The sequence below is a fragment of the Mesoplodon densirostris genome, chromosome 2, assembly GCF_025265405.1.
Source record: "Mesoplodon densirostris isolate mMesDen1 chromosome 2, mMesDen1 primary haplotype, whole genome shotgun sequence".
NCBI lineage: Eukaryota > Metazoa > Chordata > Mammalia > Artiodactyla > Ziphiidae > Mesoplodon > Mesoplodon densirostris.
The window spans coordinates 45,320,567-45,338,717 of NC_082662.1; the positions used below are offsets into that span (position 1 = coordinate 45,320,567).

Below are 18,151 nucleotides of genomic sequence, written 5' to 3' on the forward strand. Positions count from 1 at the left end.
TTTGCTGAACAAATGGAGGGAAAGAAGACAGAGAGGGAGAGAAGAGGAAAGGAAATAGGGAAAGAAGGAAAGATGCATGATATCTCCGCCTAAGGAATATAATAAGAAAAATAAAAAGAGCTGTACTTGGGAAAGAAAAGTTATGAAACATGCATTTTCCTCCAAATAACTAAAACACATAGTATACTTTTTCAAGTCGAAAGATGTGATCTCTTTCTAAGCGTTCTTCTGCTTGTTTCAAGCCTAGCCTCTGCTCAGGTGTCAATGCGGATTCATCTATCACAGTGGCATTTTCTAAATAGTCCATCTCTGAAGAATTTTCTTTATTAGATTCATCGTTCTTCATTTTACCTAGAAAAGGAAGCAATCACTTAGTTACCATCATCAGAATTGGTAAATTAAAATTTTTTAATGAAAAACAGACATTCAATTTATACACATACAGAAAAAATATTCTTCCTTTATGTTTTCCTTTGTTGTGCACGTTGGTATATCTATGTAACATAAAAGTAAAAGATATACATGATATCAAAATTCACAAAGAAAAATCTACTTCATGGGTCAAATGCCTATCTTCTTCCAACCAATCTATATCAAAGAAGACAAATAAGACTGAGACTCACTATACAAGGGTAACATAACATAACCATTTTGTCGAATCTCTGAAGTAAATATGATATAAATCTACTTTAAGTCCCAAAGATGACTCAATGAACTGAAGTCACTTTAGTGACTTTATCACTATAAAAAAGAAGCTAAAACAACATATATACTCTAGACCACAGACTCACATGAGGCTCCTTCTTCTTTGCTTTCACTGAACTCATGGATATCTCCACCACACCAATATTTTTTCTTTGCTTCTCTGCCTCCTAACTAGATTGTGATCTCTTTAAGGCACAGATTATGTGCTTTCATTTCAATCTTTGCATTTCCAGCACCTACCAATATATACTTAGAATATAGTAGGTTCCACCACCAGTGTGATTTTTTTTTTTTTTTTTTTTTTTTGCAGTACGCAGGCCCCTCACTGCTGCGGCCTCTCCCGCTGCGGAGCACAGGCTCCGGACGCGCAGGCTCAGCGGCCATGGCTCACAGGCCCAGTGGCTCGCGGCATGTGGGATCTTCCCGGACCGGGGCACGAACCCGTGTCCCCTGCATTGGCAGGCGGACTCCCAACCACTGCGCCACCAGGGAAGCCCACCAGTGTGATTTTTTAAAATACAAATTGAATCATGTTACTCTCTTGCTTAAAATACTTAACAGGCTCTCATGGAGTTCATAATAAAGTTTAAAATGTAACACACAGTGCTTGCCCTCTTGAAGGCAGTCAACAGTTTAAATACAATAATCCCAAGTTGTAGTAAGTGCTATAAAGGAAAAAAACAAGTAACTGAGAGGGAAACAAACTTTAGATATGGGGGTCAGGGAAGGCTTTTCTGAGACTTTAAGCCAAGACCTCAAAAAAAAAAAAGAGAGCTAAGTTGTCTATATCTCTAATCTTATATCCTGCCCTAACACTCTTCACTTCATTCATACCAAATGTGTTAGAATGGATCACTGCTACTCCAAGTATCAATGCCTGTACATGTTCTGTTCCCTCCACCATCAAGGCCCTTCCTACTTCAACTAGTTATGTTTACCTGTCCTGCAAAATTCAGTTTAAGCATCAACTGTTTCAGAAGACAGTCTGGGACTTCCCTGGTGGTGCAGTGGTTAAGAATCTGCCTGCTAATGCAGGGGACAAGGGTTCGATCTCTGGTTTGGGAAGATCCCACATGCCGCAGAGCAACTAAGCCCATGTGCCACAACTACTGAGCCCACGTGCCACAGTTACTGAAGCCCGTGTGCCTAGAACCCATGCTCCGCAACAAGAGAAGCCACTGCAATGAGAAGCCCACACACCACAACAAAGAGTAGCCCCCGCTTTCCGCAACTAGAGAAAGCCTGCACGTAGCAACGAAGACCCAACGCAGCCAAAAATAAATTAATTTTTAAAAAATAAGACAGTCTGATATTTTTTATATTCTCATAGCACCCGCTATTATCTCACATTTTCACAGCAATGTAATTTGTATTTATTTATCTACCTCTTACAATTAGATAATGAATTCCTTGATGCTAATGACCAGATCTTATTCTACTTTGTACCTTCAGGTTTTAATACAATGCCTAGACCAGAGATGACACTTAATAATAGTGTGTTGAATAAAGAAACTGATTTGGGGCTTCCCTGGTGGTGCAGTGGTTGAGAGTCCACCTGCCGATGCAGGGGACACAGGTTCGTGCCCCGGTCCGGGTAGATCCCACATGTCGTGGAGCGGCTGGGCCCGTGAGCCATGGCCGCTGAGCCTGCGCATCCGGAGCCTGTGCTCTGCAATGGGAGAGGCCACAACAGTGAGAGGCCCGCGTACCACAAAAAAAAAAAAAAAGAAATTGATTTGGATGTATCTAAAAGCACTTCTAAAAGTAAATGCTCATAGATAATCAATAAACCTCTCCTCTCCGCCCTCAAAAGCCACTCTACATGCCATCTACAAGAACCCTGAAATTCACTTCTCTTTTGATAGCACTAATTTTCTGAATAAAAATAGTGTGCCTCTCTTTGGAGGTGATGTGTCTCCTACCACAAGAGAAGCACAGGAGGAATATTATTCAGCAATGAAAAAGAATGCTGTACTGATACATGCTACAACATGGATGAATCTTAAAACATACTAAGTGAAAAAAGCCAGACACAAAAGGCCACATGTTTTATGACTTCACTCATATAAAATAGGCAAGTCTATAGAGACAGAAACTAAATTAGTGGTTGGCAGTGCCTAGGAGGAGAGGGTAATGAGTAGTGACTGCTAATGGGTATGGAGTTTATTTTGGAGGTGGTGAAAATATTCATGATTTAGACAGTAGTAATGTCTACACAACTTTGTAAATATACTAAAAAACACTAAATTGTATATTTTTAAATGGCAAATTTTATGGCATGTGAATTATATCTCAATAAAACTAATATAAAAAGGTAAATAAAGGGCCTCCCTGGTGGCGCAGTGGTTGAGAGTCCGCCTGCCGATGCAGGGGATACGGGTTCGTGCCCCGGTCTGGGAGGATCCCATATGCCGCGGAGCGGCTGGGCCCGTGAGCCATGGCCGCTGAGCCTGCGCATCCGGAGCCTGCGCATCCGGAGCCTGTGCTCCGCAACGGGAGAGGCCACAACAGTGAGAGGCCCGCATACCACAAAAAGAAAAAAAAAAAAAAAAAAAAAAAAAGGTAAATAAAAATTTTTAATATGACATGATAGTAAGAAATATGGAGAAAAAATAAAAAGGTAAAAAGAATAAGGAGTGCTAGAGGTGGAGGTGAGGTTTGTAAATTTTAGATAAGTGACCCAGCAAAAGGCTCACTGAGAAGGTGAAGGAGGTAAGAGAGCTAGCCATATGGACATCTGGGGGAAGGGTGTTCCAGGCAAAGGAAAAAGCAAATGCAAGAGCCATCAGGTGAACATTTGCCTTCACATTTGAGGAACTGCAAGGATATCATGCGGCTGGAACAGAGAGAAATGATGAGAAGTAGATAAATGAGGGCAGAGAAGTGGGGGGGAGTGCCGAAGATCACAAAGGTCACAGCAAGGACACTAGCTTTTACTCTGATATATGGGAAACCATTGAAATATGATGAACAGCAGTAACATGATCTGAGTAATTTTAACAGGATCATTCTGGCTGCTATGTTGAAAACACAAGGAAGTATGGTATAAGTGAAAGTAAGAAGATGAGTTAGGTTCTGCTGCTCAAAAGCATGATCCTGACCAGCAGCATCAGCTTCATTCAGGAGCTTGTTAGAAATCCAGTATCTCAGACTCTAGATTTTCTCAATCAAAAATCTCAGAGAATGGAGCCCAAGAATCTGAATTTTAATACAATTCCCAATTGATTCATATGCACATTAAAGTTTGAGAAGCGCAGATATAGTATATTCTCCCTTCAAATATTCACCAGGCTCACTCTCTCACCTCTTACCTGCAAGTGTTTGCTCTAATGTCACCTTCTCAGTGACAATTTAAATTTGAAACACCACCACCAGACACAGCAGCAGCATTCCTTATGACATTTCCTGTTTTATTTTTCTTATAAGATTTATCATTATCTAACTTATTATATACTTTTGTTATTTACTATGTTTGTTGTCTGTCTCCTCCCACTAGAATATTAACTCTATAAGTAAGTATAGTGTTATCTGTTTAGTTCATTGTTATATTCCTAGCAACTAGATCAGTACCTGCACATAGCGGAGACCACCCAAATATTTACTGAATGTACAAACGGCAAAAGGAAAAATGGTGGAAGTGCTAGGTGGGAGCTAAAGTTGGACCTAATGGAGATTAATCCACTAATCTTTTGGCTGCACTACACTGTTTGTGGGATTTTAGTTCCCCGACCAGGGATTGAATCTGGGCCCTCAGCAGTGAGAGCCTGGAGTCCTAACCACCGGACCACCAGGGAATTCCCATATAAATCATTTTTGGGTTTTTGCGGTTTTTCTTTTTGTGGGCCGCACCATGTGACACGTGGGATCTTAGTTCCCCAACCAGGGATCGAACCTGAGCCCCCATGTTGAAAGCGCCAGAGTCTTAACCACTGGACCGCCAGGGAAGTCCTAAAACATACTTACCTATTTGGTAACAAGTGGTTTTTTGTTTGTTTTATTTTGGCCACACAGCTTGCAGGATCTTAGTTCCTCAACCAGGGAATGAACCCATGCCCCATGAAGTGAAAGCACGGAGTCCTAACCACTGGACCTCCAGGAAGTCCCTCATTCTTATTAGTTTGTTAAAACAAGTCTTCCAAAAGGACCTCTATTTGGTCTGCTAGCTTCCTTAAGCTATTTCAACTTGTTCTCCATGTTAACAAAACTGCATTTAATTGGAGAAATAATAATAATAAAGGATATTCATTGCCATTGCCTGCCTACTGTGTCAGGGACTACATCAAACACTCTATTGAATTATTTCACTTAAACTTTATAACAAAGGCAGCAGCATCTCCACATTTTAAAAAATGAGGTAACTTAGACATGTTTTAAAGGATAAGCAGCTTATCCAAGATTACAAAGTTATTAGGTGGGGAAGATAAGATTCAAAACCTATGAAATTTTACTCCAGAGCTCACGATCTTAACCACCTCACTCTGTCACCTTATTTTGTCACCTTTTTAAGAAAATAATCTTTAAATCATATTTTTCATTAATTCAAGTGACCAGACCCCTGTAGCTGATCTTATGCACCAGTATTTCCCAACTTCAATCAATCACATACTGTCATGTTTAGATCTGCCATATCTAAACACTAGCAGTACTGTTATTTATTTGATATTGTCTTTAAATTGAATTACTTTTTTGGGCCTTGTCCTAAGCCATACTTATGAAATTACTGACATTTCTTCTTACATACAAAGGTACCTCTATTAAATTTAAAAAAGGGTTTGTCAATAAACCATCATCTGTGTACCACCAGAAATAAAAAGAAGCTATTTCTGAACTCTCTGTCAGGATTCCTCAAAGTGTGGTAAATAATGATTTAGAAATAGCTTTTTCTGGGCCTCCCTGGTGGCGCAAGTGGTTGAGAGTCCGCCTGCCGATGCAGGGGATACGGGTTCGTGCCCCGGTCTGGGAGGATCCCATATGCCGCGGAGCGGCTGGGCCCGTGAGCCATGGCCGCTGAGCCTGCGCGTCCGGAGCCTGCGCGTCCGGAGCCTGTGCTCCGCAACGGGGGAGGCCACAACAGTGAGAGGCCCGCATACCGCAAAAAAAAAAAAAAAAAAAAAAAAAGAAATAGCTTTTTCTGTTTATACATTAAGAAAAGGTTTTATTCTCTTAGCCACAGAAACATCAGGAAAAAAGACTGCCAAGGAAAATTCATTAATTTAAACAGAGACACGGACAATATTTATAAACAATTAAGTAACGCTAAGATCAAGATCTCATAAGAAAATGAATTTTACAATGATAATTCTCAAGTAAATTGCAACAGTGTCCTATTCAATCTGTTTCCAGTTTTGCTCCTGTCAAAGAATTTGCTGAAAAGATAAACATATATATTTATATATATATATATATATATATATATGTGATCACAGTGCTACCTTGGTTAAAACTCTTCAGTGGCTTCCCAAAACACTCATAATAAAGTCCAAACTGTTTATTATATCCTAAAAGACCCTTTACTTTCCAATTCTTGTGTGCCTTTTCAGCTACATCTTTTGCCACATTCCCCCGCAAGTCCCTGTTGCAGTCATACTGAATCTCAGTCACACTTGCAGTCTCACATTTATATCATGCATTTTCTCAACCCAAAGTCTAAATACCTCAATTAAATCATGTACTTTCTCGATTCTAAGTTTTTGGCACTGAGCTAAATTACCATCTTACTTATCTGTATCACCCTCAACTAACTAGAAGCTTCCTTGAGGTCTGGGGCTGTGTTTTTTTGGTTTTCCACTGTAAACACATGCGTGACATATAATGGGAACTCAATACATTCATGTTTGGTGAATGAATGAGCAATGTATTACCAGGACCATTTAAAAGAAGAGTGAAAGAGTGTGTGTGTGTGTGTGTGTGTGTCTGTCTGTCTGTCTGTCTGTGTGTACACATCAACTATAGGAGCCACTAAATTTGTATTTGCACAGGCTTTGTACCTCCCATAATAAATGTTTTCAACCTAAGACCCATATTATTAATGTCCTTTTTGTAGTTAAAATCAAACTAAGGATAATCTAAAGAACATTAATATTAAAAAATCTCTCCAAAAATGTGACTTGTGGAATAATCTAATTTGTACTTACTCAAATCATCCAATATGTCTTCAGTTCCTGAAGCACTATCATCAGAATCACCAGTATTATCTGTACATGTTTGTTGCTTCTGAGATTGTTGTGAGCTTTCCAGAGCAGACTTTTCTCCCTCTGCAACATCAATATTCACTTTGTCCAAAGAAGTAAAGGAGCTTGGAATTTTTTTTCCAATCTGCTGTAATTCTGTCTGTCTCATGCTTTCTTTCAACAGTAAACTGGGTACCTTCTCAGCTTCTGATGGTAAGCTGGGCACCTTTTCTGATTTCATCTGAGAACCAGGTGCTTTTTCTGCTCTCCTCTGTGAATTAAGTGTCTTTTCTGCTGCTGTTGCCTGTGAGCTGGGCGCCTTTTCTGTTTTCACTGGTGAATTAAGTGACTTTGGTGATTTTTCTGTTTTTGCCTGTAAACTGGGTGCCCTTTCTACTTTTGCCTGTGAAACAGGTACCTTTTCTTTCACTGGTGAATTCGGTGATTTTTTTGCTTTGCAGTGACTTTGATCTCGAAGGACTAACCCCAAATCTTTAGGGCCTGGAACACTGGCAGCATTTACTTTACATGATTTAACTTCTGTTTTTTCTATACAAATATCATTTTGCTTATTTTTTTTACTACTATTCCTATTTGGAGAGTTGGTCCCAATTTCTTTTATGGATTTATCATTTCTAGCTTTCAAAGTTTGATTAGTTATAAATTTAACTGATTTGCTTTCTTCAGAAAGAGCCCAAGCATTCTTCTTTGGTTCATGATTTTCATTTTCAGAGGTCTTAGACTCTTCCATTATTTGAAAACCTGCTTCTTTCCAATTGTGATATTGTAAAGTGGCAGATCTCCAGTAGTCTGAATTGCTTCAAATCCAGTTTAGGCAAGCAAACTATTGGATTAAAAAAAAAAAATCTGTTATTTAAAACGCAAAACCCATTTCTAAAAAATTGGTTAGACATAAAAAAAACTTTTACAATTTACTCTCAAAACTGAATAGCGGGGCTTCCCTGGTGGCGCAGTGGTTAAGAATCTGCCTGATTATGCAGGGAACAAGGGTTTGAGCCCTGGTCCGGGAAGACCCCACATGTCGCGGAGCAACTAAGCCTATGCACCACAACTACCAAGCTTGCATTCTAGAGCCCGTGCGCCATAACTACTGAAGCCCACGAACCTAGAGCCCGTGCTCCGCAACAAGAGAAGCCACCGCAATGAGAAGCCCACACACCACAATGAAGAGTAGGCCCCGCTCGCCACAACTAGAGAAAGCCGCGCAGCAATGAAGACCCAACGCAGCCAAAAATAAAAATAAAGTAAAAAGCTGAAGAGTAAAAAATAAAAATTTTTAAACTCTGAAAACTATATGAGAAGGAGTTAAAATCCTTCTAGACTCTAGACTTCTAGACTTACTCTAGTAAGTAACAGCGAAACGCCCATAAAGGAGGTTCTAATGTAATTCTAGCACTATGACATCAAAACAAGGGAACTTCAGAAGTAAAATGCTGTTTTACATTACTCAATAAGAATTTCAACTAAAAGGGAAATAAAACCTGCAATGATGTACCACAATTAACATAAAAAGAAATGGAACAAAAATAACACAATTCCAATCTATACGCAACATAGGAAATCAGCTTATAGAAGACTAAGTGGTAAAAATAACAGAAGAACTGCAATCTATATGCAACATAGGGAATCAGTTTATAGAAGACTATGTGGTAAGACCTTTCCCACATGACTTTCCTACTAAATACCACCTATTTATACTGCTAACCTACTTCTAACTTGACACTCTAAACATGGGGAACCAACGTCAACAGACTTTCTCCAGCTCCAAAGTACAAAGCAGTTTAAATAAATTCTTCTGAGGTAAGAAAAATTTTAAAAACCAACAGGATCCCAGAGTCTGATAGTTATAGTAATATTCTGTATGATGATACATGTCATTATACATTTGTCAAAACCCACAGAATGGATATCCCTAAGAGTGAACCCTAAGGTAAACTACGGACTTTGGATGATAATGACGTGTTAATGTAGGTGCATTCACTGTAACAAATGTACCACTCTGGTGCAGGGATGTTGATAGTGAGAGAGGCTATTCCTGTGTGGGGGAAGGGAGTTACATGGGTACTCCGTACTTTCTGCCCAACTTTGCTGTGAAACTAAAACTGCTCTAAAAGAATAATAACGTTTAGAAAAAAGATAATAGAAAGAAAAAAATCAGAATCCGTTTTGTTCTAAAATATAATAGCAACTATTACACTTTTACCACAGAGCACAAACTATAAACAAATGAAAATACTACATTTTGTTAAATAATTTCTATACTAGAAATAGCTTGTATACTACATATTATGGAAATCAGATTATTTCTAAAATACTAGCAGTAATAAACCAAGGTTAAAATATTGATTACCTTTAAGGCAATAGTTCTCAAATTTTATCATTCATTAGAATCACCTGGAAGGTCCCATTCCCAGAGTTTCTGATTCAACAGGTCTGGGATTGGGGCCTAAGAATTTGCATTTCTCACAAGTTCCCAGGTGATTCTCATGTGGCTAGACTGGGAACTACATTTGAAAAATCAATGCTCTAAGGAATGTTTCTGAAAGTAGAAGTGAAGGAAAACCAAACTCTTCTGTATAATCTTATACACAAGATGATAAGCTCTAAGAGGTAAGAAACCATTTCTCATTTTGCTTACCATTATATCTTCAATGCCTATTACAGTGCCTAGTTCAAAGTAGACACTCAATAAATTTGTTAAGTGGATTAATAAAAACTTAGCTTAAATTATTTTTAATTATTCACACTTTAAAAACTAAACACTTTAAAATATAATAGATCCAAAAAATATTTAATTGCTTCATACTGTATATTGTCTACAATGTAACTAGAAAATGTCTCGCTTCCCAATCCATCCCCTAGCCTCCTACCACCCAGGGTGGCCTGGATAAGTATGCCTCTTTCTATGGACTTTGTTCTTACCTTTCTCATAGTACTTAGCACTTAACACATTTCATGTGTTTACCTCCTATTTAGACTACAGGAAATTTTTTTCCAATGTGCTTCTTATAAAACAAATACACTTACACAGTTGAAAAAGTAAATGGCAAGGCAAAACAGCATTCTCCTACCAACTACCAATCTCTCCCCTCAGAAGCAACTACTGTCAACTCTTTTAGCTGTTTCTTCTGAGGTTTATCTCCATATTTCTAAATTACATGCTTAAGCTGATACTACCTATTTTGTTTTAGATTTAGATATTATCTACTGACTTCCTACAGACAGAATTGTACACACACTTATGTTCCCATCCCACCACCATCCTCCCAGGATGACTATAATATGATATGCCAATATTATTTATGGCTGAGCCAAATATACCATTGCACAGAGTTTTCTAAATATCTATCAAAATTCATTTTCTCCTTTTTCCTAGGCACATAGCTAAACTACATTTCCCAACCTTCTCTGCAGTTAGGTGTGTCCTTAAGATCAAGTTCTTACCTCCTCAATGCTCTCCCCTTCTCACTGGATAAAATTCTCAGTCATCCATCTTCAATCACATAGCCAACAGTTAAATTCCAATCCAGACCAATAGGTCTTAAACTTTTGTGCACAGGAATCAGCTAGTCCCTAAGTGCAGATTCTGATTCAGTAGGTTTGGAGTGAGGACTAACATTCTGCATTTAGTCTAACAAGCCCAGGTAAAGTCCACACTGTTAGCCCTTGGCCATACTTTTGACTGGACAAAAATCATCAGTGGAACTTGGGACTCCTGAATGACCACACACAATAAACTATTCATTTGGATCTGGTGACTACTCACCTAGCAACTATTACATGAGACGGAAATAAAACTGTTTCTTAGGTCACTATACTATTGGATCTCTTTATCACAGGGGCCTAGGCTTTTGACTTAAGCAACATATATACTATAGTCACATTTCTCTTTTGGTATACTTTTCAGTTTTACCTGGAATTGTCTCACTTCTCTTAAGTTTTTTATATATCTGTCAATAATTCATTGACAGAACTGTAAAGCTTCTCTCAATGTCTTCAAATACATCAAGCAACCCATATGTCTGTTTTTATTGTCATTTTTCTCTCCTTGGACATCCAATCTGGCACCTTCTGATCACTACTAGATTTCCACCACACTTGTCACCCTGAGACTTTCCTTTTGCTATCATCCTACCAATTCCCATCTACTCTCCATGCTGACTGACTCTTCTATTTTCCTCGTCCACAACTTACTCCCTCTTTTTTGGTGTAGCATATCCTCCAGTAGCTTTCTAAGAAAGAAAACAAGAAAAGCATTGAAGAAAATAATTATGCCCTACTTCTGACATTTCATTTCATGTAGAGGGACAACCATTATCATAACATTCCTGCTTTCTTTCCACTCCATTCATTCCTTTCCTAGGGAGATGGGGTAACTTATTTCATCACTGAGTTTAGAAAAATGATCTGGGCAAAAGTTAGCACCTTCCCCTCTCCTTCCTCTTTGCATCTAGCTGTTCTCAGGAAAGAAAATTCCATTCTCTCATTCATACTCTAACATTACAGTTGCAAGCCCCACACAGGGCCTATCACTGTTCAGCTCTGCCTATGCCTGAGTGGTTAAATCTTTCTATTTCTGGCATTGAGTATTAGCAAGCCACTTGAAAATATAAGTCCCATTCTCCAATGTGAATCTTATCCATAATAAAAATAATATTCTGGTCTCCATATGCTTCCTTTATCTCTCCCAATTTGTTCAGAATTCAGGAAGGGAAAGACAGTGCTATTTATTGGGCTCCCTTAAGCCCCAATAGTAGGCAAGTTTTATAAGACTTTGCATGCCTGAAATGCCTTTATTCTTTCTTCATATTTTGTTTAATTAGGTTTGAAATTCTAGGTTAAAAATCATTCATTCAAAATCTTACAGGTATTGTTTCAACAATTTCTAGTTTCTAGTGTTACTACTGAGAAAATTATGCCATTCTGATTCTCCATCTCTTTTACTGAACTGTTTTTTTTTTCTTTATGGAAACTTTTAGGATATTCTCTTTGCCTCAGTGTTCTGTAATTTACAGGTGATAAGTCCTAGTACAGATACTTCTTTATTCATTTTGCTGTGCATTCAGCTGGCTCTTTTAATTTTTTTTTTTTTTTGCGGTATGCGGGCCTCTCACTGTTGTGGCCTCCCCCGTTGCGGAGCACAGGCTCCGGACGCGCAGGCTCCGGACGCGCAGGCTCAGCGGCCATGGCTCACGGGCCCAGCCGCTCCGCGGCATATGGGATCCTCCCAGACCGGGGCACGAACCCGTATCCCCTGCATCGGCAGGCGGACTCTCAACCACTTGCGCCACCAGGGAGGCCCTCAGCTGGCTCTTTTAATCTCTAACTCAAGTCCTTCACTTCTGGAAATTTTTTCCATATTATATCTTCCATAACTTCCTCCCTTTCATTTTCTCTGCTCTTTTTCTAGAGCTCCTATTAATTGAACTTTAGGCCTCTTACATTGATCCTCCAGTTATCTTTTCTCTCCATTTCCCATCTCATTTTTGTCCTTCCTGGGTGACTTACTCAAATTTATCTTCCAACCCTTCTATATTTGGAGGGGGGGCATGGAGAAAACCTTTCATATTTTCACTTCTAAGAACTCTCTAATTCTCTGATTATTCCTTTTCATAGCACTCTGATCTTCATCTCTTATTTCTGAAAACACTAACAATTTTTCTGGAACTTTTTTCTGCTCCCTGTATTGTCTGGTTCCTGAGTTCCTCATGTGCCTTCCTTCTTCTCTACCATGCATACTAGCATACACATAATAAGAGTCTCAGAAGGAAAAGATAGAGGGGGAAAGAAAAAACACTTAAAGAGGGAATTCCCTAGTGGTCCAGTGGTTAGGACTCCCCGTGCTTTCACTGCCGTGAGCCGAGGTTCGAGCCCAGGTTCAACCCCTGGTTGGGGAACTAAAATCCCACAAGCCGTGCGGCATGGCCAAAAAAAAAAAAAAAAAATTGAAGAAATAATAGCCAAAAACTTCCCAAATCTGATGAAAGACACAACTACACACATCCAAGAAACTCAATGAACTCCAAGCTGAATAAACTCATAGGACTCCACACCAAGACACATAATTGTTAAATTGTTAAAGGCAGAAGAAATTTTGAAAGCAACAAGAGAGAAGCAACTTCTCATACATGAAGAATCCACAATAAAATTAACAACTGATTTCCCATCAGAAATCATGGAGGCCAGAAGGCAATGGGATGACATTTTAAAATCCTGGATGAAAAACACTGTCAACCAAATATTCTCTAACCATGCAGAAAAACTATCCTTTATTAATGACAGAGAAAGTATGACACTTCCAGATAAACAAAAGCTAAGAAATTTCATTAGCAGACTTGTAGACTAGCACTACAAGAAATGCTAAAGGGAGTTCTTAAGGCTAAAATGAAAAGAAATTAGGCAGTAACTCAAAGCCATAATAAATAAAGGACACTGGTAAAGGTAACTTAGCACAAGTAAACATAAAAGCCAATATTACTGTACTGCTGGTTTGTAACTCTTCTTTTTTTCCTACATGATTTAAAAGGCAAATACATAAGAAGACAATTATAAACCTATGTTAATGGGCACACAATGTATAAAGATAATCTGTGACAATAACAATGAGAAAGAACAGAGACATATAGGAACAGAGCGTGTGTATACTATTGAAACTAAACTGGTATTACTCAAACTAGGCTGTTACAAATTTAAGATATTAGTTGCACTGTTATCTGCAAGGCAACCACTAAGAAAATAATGTTTAAAAATACAAAAAAGGAAAAAAATGAATTAAAATAGCACACTATAAAAAAGTCAGCTGAATACATAAAAAGGCAGTAATAGAGAAATTGAGGAAGAAAAAGTATGAGACATACAGAAAAGAAAAAACTAAAGAGCAGGAGTAAATCCTTCCTTATCAATAACTACTTTAAATGTACTGGATTGGCCAAAAAGCTCCTTTGGTTTTTAAGTAAAAATAAAAGACACATTTTTCATTTTCACCAAGAACTTTATGAGCAACGTATGCACCCTTTTGTTCCACTACCTTCTGCCATTTTTCAGGCAACTTCATAATTCCATCTTCCCAAAACTCTTTATCTTTTTGACCAAAGAACTGTTCCAGGTGCCTTTTACAGTCTTCCAGGGAATTGATATTTTTTTCCATTAAGAGAATTTTGTAAAGACTGAAATAAATGGAAATCTGAAGGTGCAATGTCTGGTGAATATGGTGGATGAATCACAACTTCCCAGCCAAGCTGTAACAGTTTCTACCTGGTCATCAAAGAAACATGCACTCTTGCGGTATCCTGATGGAAGATTATGCATTTTCCATTGACTAATTCCGGATGCTTTTCATCAAGTGCTGCTTTCAGTTGGTCTAACTGCGAGCAGTACTTGTTGGAATTAATTGTTTGGTTTTCTGGAAGGAGCTCATAATAGAGGACTCCCTTCCAATCCCACCATATACACAACATCATCTTCTTTGGTGTGGTTGGTGGTGATTTACTTCGCTTGCCTCACGATCTCTTCTGTTCCACATCATTGTACAGTATCCACTTTTCATCGCCCATCACAAATTGTTTTAAAAACAAACGTTTTCATTACACTTAAGCAGAAAATCACATGCAGAAATATGGTCAAGAAGGTTTTTCTCACTTAACTTATGTGGAACCCAAACATCAAAGCAATTAACATAACCAAGCTGGTACAAATGATTTTCAGTGCCTGATTTGGATGTTTTGAGTATGTCGGCTATCTCCTGTGTGGTATAATGTTGATTGTTCTCAATTCATGCCTCGATTTGATCACTATCAACTTCAACTGGTCTACCGGACCATGGAGCATTGTCCAGTGAGAAATCTCCAGCACAAAACTTTGCAAAACATTTCCGACACATTCGATCAGTCACAGCACCTTCTCCATACACTGCACAAATCATCTTTTTTTGCATTTCAGTTGTGTTTTTACTGTTCTTGAAATAATAAAGCATTACATGCCAAAAATGTTGCTTTTTTCTTCCACCTTCAACTTTTAAAATGGCAACACAAAAATTCACCAATTTTGATAAGTTGTTTTTTTTGTTTTTTGGGGTTTTTTTGCTGTACATGGGCCTCTCATTGTTGTGGCTTCTCCCGTTGCAGAGCACAGGCTCTGGACACGCAGGCTCAGCGGCCATGGCTCACGAGCCCAGCCGCTCCGCGGCATGTGGGATCTTCCCAGACCAGTGCACGAACCCATGTCCCCTGCATCAGCAGGCGGACTCTCAACCACTGCACCACCAGGGAAGCCCTTGATAAGTTTTTTTAAAGGCACACTAATATGACAGCTGTCACAATACAATCTAACAAAATTGTTTCAAATGAAGTTAAAGACAACAAAGGACCACTAGAGCCATCCTATGGAAAAAACCAAACGAATTTTTTGGCCAATTCAAAAATGAATTAGACTCTTAAGGCAGAGATTGGAAAACTGGATTAAAAAACACATGATCCATCTATCATATTACCTACAAGAGATTCACTTTAGATACAAAGAAGCAAAGAAGTTGAAAATACAGGCTGGAAAAAGATATCAAGAGAGAACTGAGTTGGCTACATGACTGTCAGAAAAAAATATACTTTAAGTCAAAAATGGTTACAAGAGACAAAGAAGAGCATTATACACTGATAAAAAAGTTTAGTCTAACAAGAATATGTAACAATTATGAACATATATATACCTAATAACAGAGCCCCCAAAATAGGAAACAAAAATTAACGAAATTGAAAAGAGAAATAGATAATTCTATAATAATAGCTGGATCCCTATCAAATTACCCATGACATTTTTCACCGAACTAGAACAAATAATCCTAAAATTCATATGGAACCATAGAAGACCCAGAACTGCCAAAGCAATCCTGAAAAAAAGAACAAAGCAGGAGGCATAACCATCCCAGACTTCAGGCAATACTACAAAGCTACAGTAATCAAAACAGCATGGCACTGGCATAACAACAGACATATGGATCAATGGAACAGAACAGAGAACCCAGAAATAAACCCACACACCTATGGTCAATTAATTGTCAACAAAGGAGGCAAGAATATACAATAAGAAAAGGACAGTCTCTTCAGCAACTGGTGTTGGGAAAGTTGGACAGCCACGTGTAAATCAATGAAGTTAGAACACACCCTCTCACCATACACAAAAATAAACTCGAAATGGTTTAAAGACTTAAACATTAGACATAACACCATAAAACTCCTGAAAGAAAACATAGGTAAAACATTCTCTGACATAAATTGTACCAATGTTTTCTTAGGTCAGTCTCCCATGGCAATAGAAATAAAAATGAAAATAAACAAGTGGGACCTAATCAAATTTACAAGCCTTTGCACAGCCAAGGAAATCATAAACAAAACAAAAAGACAACCTACAGAATGGGAAAAAATATTTGCAAACCATGAGACTGAAAAGGGCTTAATTTCCAAAATATACAAACAGCTCATACAACTCAACAACAAATACAACCCAATCGAAAAATGGGCAGAAGATCTAAAGAGACATTTCTCCCAAGAAGACATACAGATGGCCAAGAGGCACATGAAAAGATGCTCAACATCACTAATTGTTAGATCAATGCAAATCAAAACTACAGTGAAGTACCACTTCACACCAGTCAAAATGGTCATCATCAAAAAGTCTATAAATAACAAATGCTGGAATGGGTGTGAAGAAAAGGGAACCCTCCTACACTGTTGGTGGGAATATAAGTTGATGCAGCCACAATGGAGAACAGTATGGAGGTTCCTTAGAAAACTAAAAACAGAGCTACCATAGGATCCAGCAATCCCACTCTGGGGCATATATCTGGACAAAACTATAATTCAAAAAGATACATGAACCCTATGTTCATAGCGGCACTATTCACAATAGCCAAGACATGGAAACAACCTTAATGACCATCAACAGATGAATGGATAAAGAAGATGTGGTACATATATATAACGGAATATTACTCAGCCATAAAAAAGAACATAATGCCATTTGCAGCAACACGGATGGACCCAGAGATTGTCATACTGAGTGAAGTAAGTCAGACACAGAAAGACACCTATAATATGATATCACTTATATGTGGAATCTAAAAAAAAGGAGTACAAATGAATTTATTTACAAAACAGAGACACAAATGTAGAAAACAAACTTATGGTTACCAGGAGATAAGGGGGGAAGGGATAAGTTGGGAGATTGGGACAGACATATACACACTACTATATAAAAAATAGATAACTAATAAGAACCTGCTGTATAGCACAGGGAACTCTACTCAATACTCTATAATGGCCTATATGGGAAAAGAATCTTAAAAAAAAACAAAGAGTAGATATATGTATAACTGATTCACTTTGCTGTACACCTGAAACTAACACAACATTGTAAATCAACTCTACTCCAATAAAAATTTTTAAAAAACAAAAAAAGATGTGGTACATATATACAATGGAATACTACTCAGCCATAAAAAAGAACAAAATAAGGCCATTTGCAGCAACATGGACATAAGTAGAGATTATCATACTAAGTGAAGTAAGTCAGAAAGAGAAAGACAAATACCATATGATATCATTTATACGTGGAATCTAAAGTATGACACAATGAACCTATCTATGAAGCAGAAACAGACACACAGACATAGAGAACAGACTTGTGGTTGCCAAGTGGGAGGGAGTGGGGAGAGGGGATGGACTGGGGTTTGGGGTTAGTAGATGCAAACTATTACATACAGAATGAATGGAAAACAAGGTCCTACTGTATAGCACAGAAAACTATATTCAAAATCCTGCAATAAACCACAATGGAAAAGAATATTAAACAGAATGTATACATATATTATATATATTATATATAATATATATATACATCTGAGTCACTTTGCTGTATGGCAGAAATTAACACAACACTGTAAATCAACTATACTTCAATTAAATAAATAAATAAAATAGTTGGAGACTTCAATACCTTTCTTTCAATAACGGTTAGAGCAACCAGACAGAAAACCAATAAGGAAATAGAGGACTTGAATAACACTATACACCAATGAGAACTAACAGATAAATCCAGAAGACTCAACCCAACATCAGCAGAATACATATTCCTCTCAAGTACACATGGAACATTCTCAAGGATAGACTATTACATTAGGCCACAAAACAAGTCTTAATAAATTTAAAAAGACCGAAATCATACAAATTATCTTTTCTTACCACAGTAGACTGAAATTGGAAATT

General features: G+C 38.0%; 1 protein-coding gene across 9 annotated transcripts in view; it reads right to left on the reverse strand.

Moving 5' to 3' along the window:
• The window catches only part of TUT4 (terminal uridylyl transferase 4), a 143,983-nt gene that overhangs the window by 107,706 nt on the left and 18,126 nt on the right, over positions 1-18,151 (reverse strand). For all 9 annotated transcript variants that reach the window (XM_060089810.1, XM_060089804.1, XM_060089803.1 and 6 more), the window contains exons 2-3: positions 6,840-7,719; positions 188-351 (exon numbers count right to left, since the gene is read on the reverse strand). In XM_060089810.1, coding sequence (XP_059945793.1) covers positions 188-351; positions 6,840-7,626 — 951 coding nt within the window. In that variant the 5' untranslated portion in view covers positions 7,627-7,719. The remainder of the gene's footprint in view (positions 1-187; positions 352-6,839; positions 7,720-18,151) is intronic.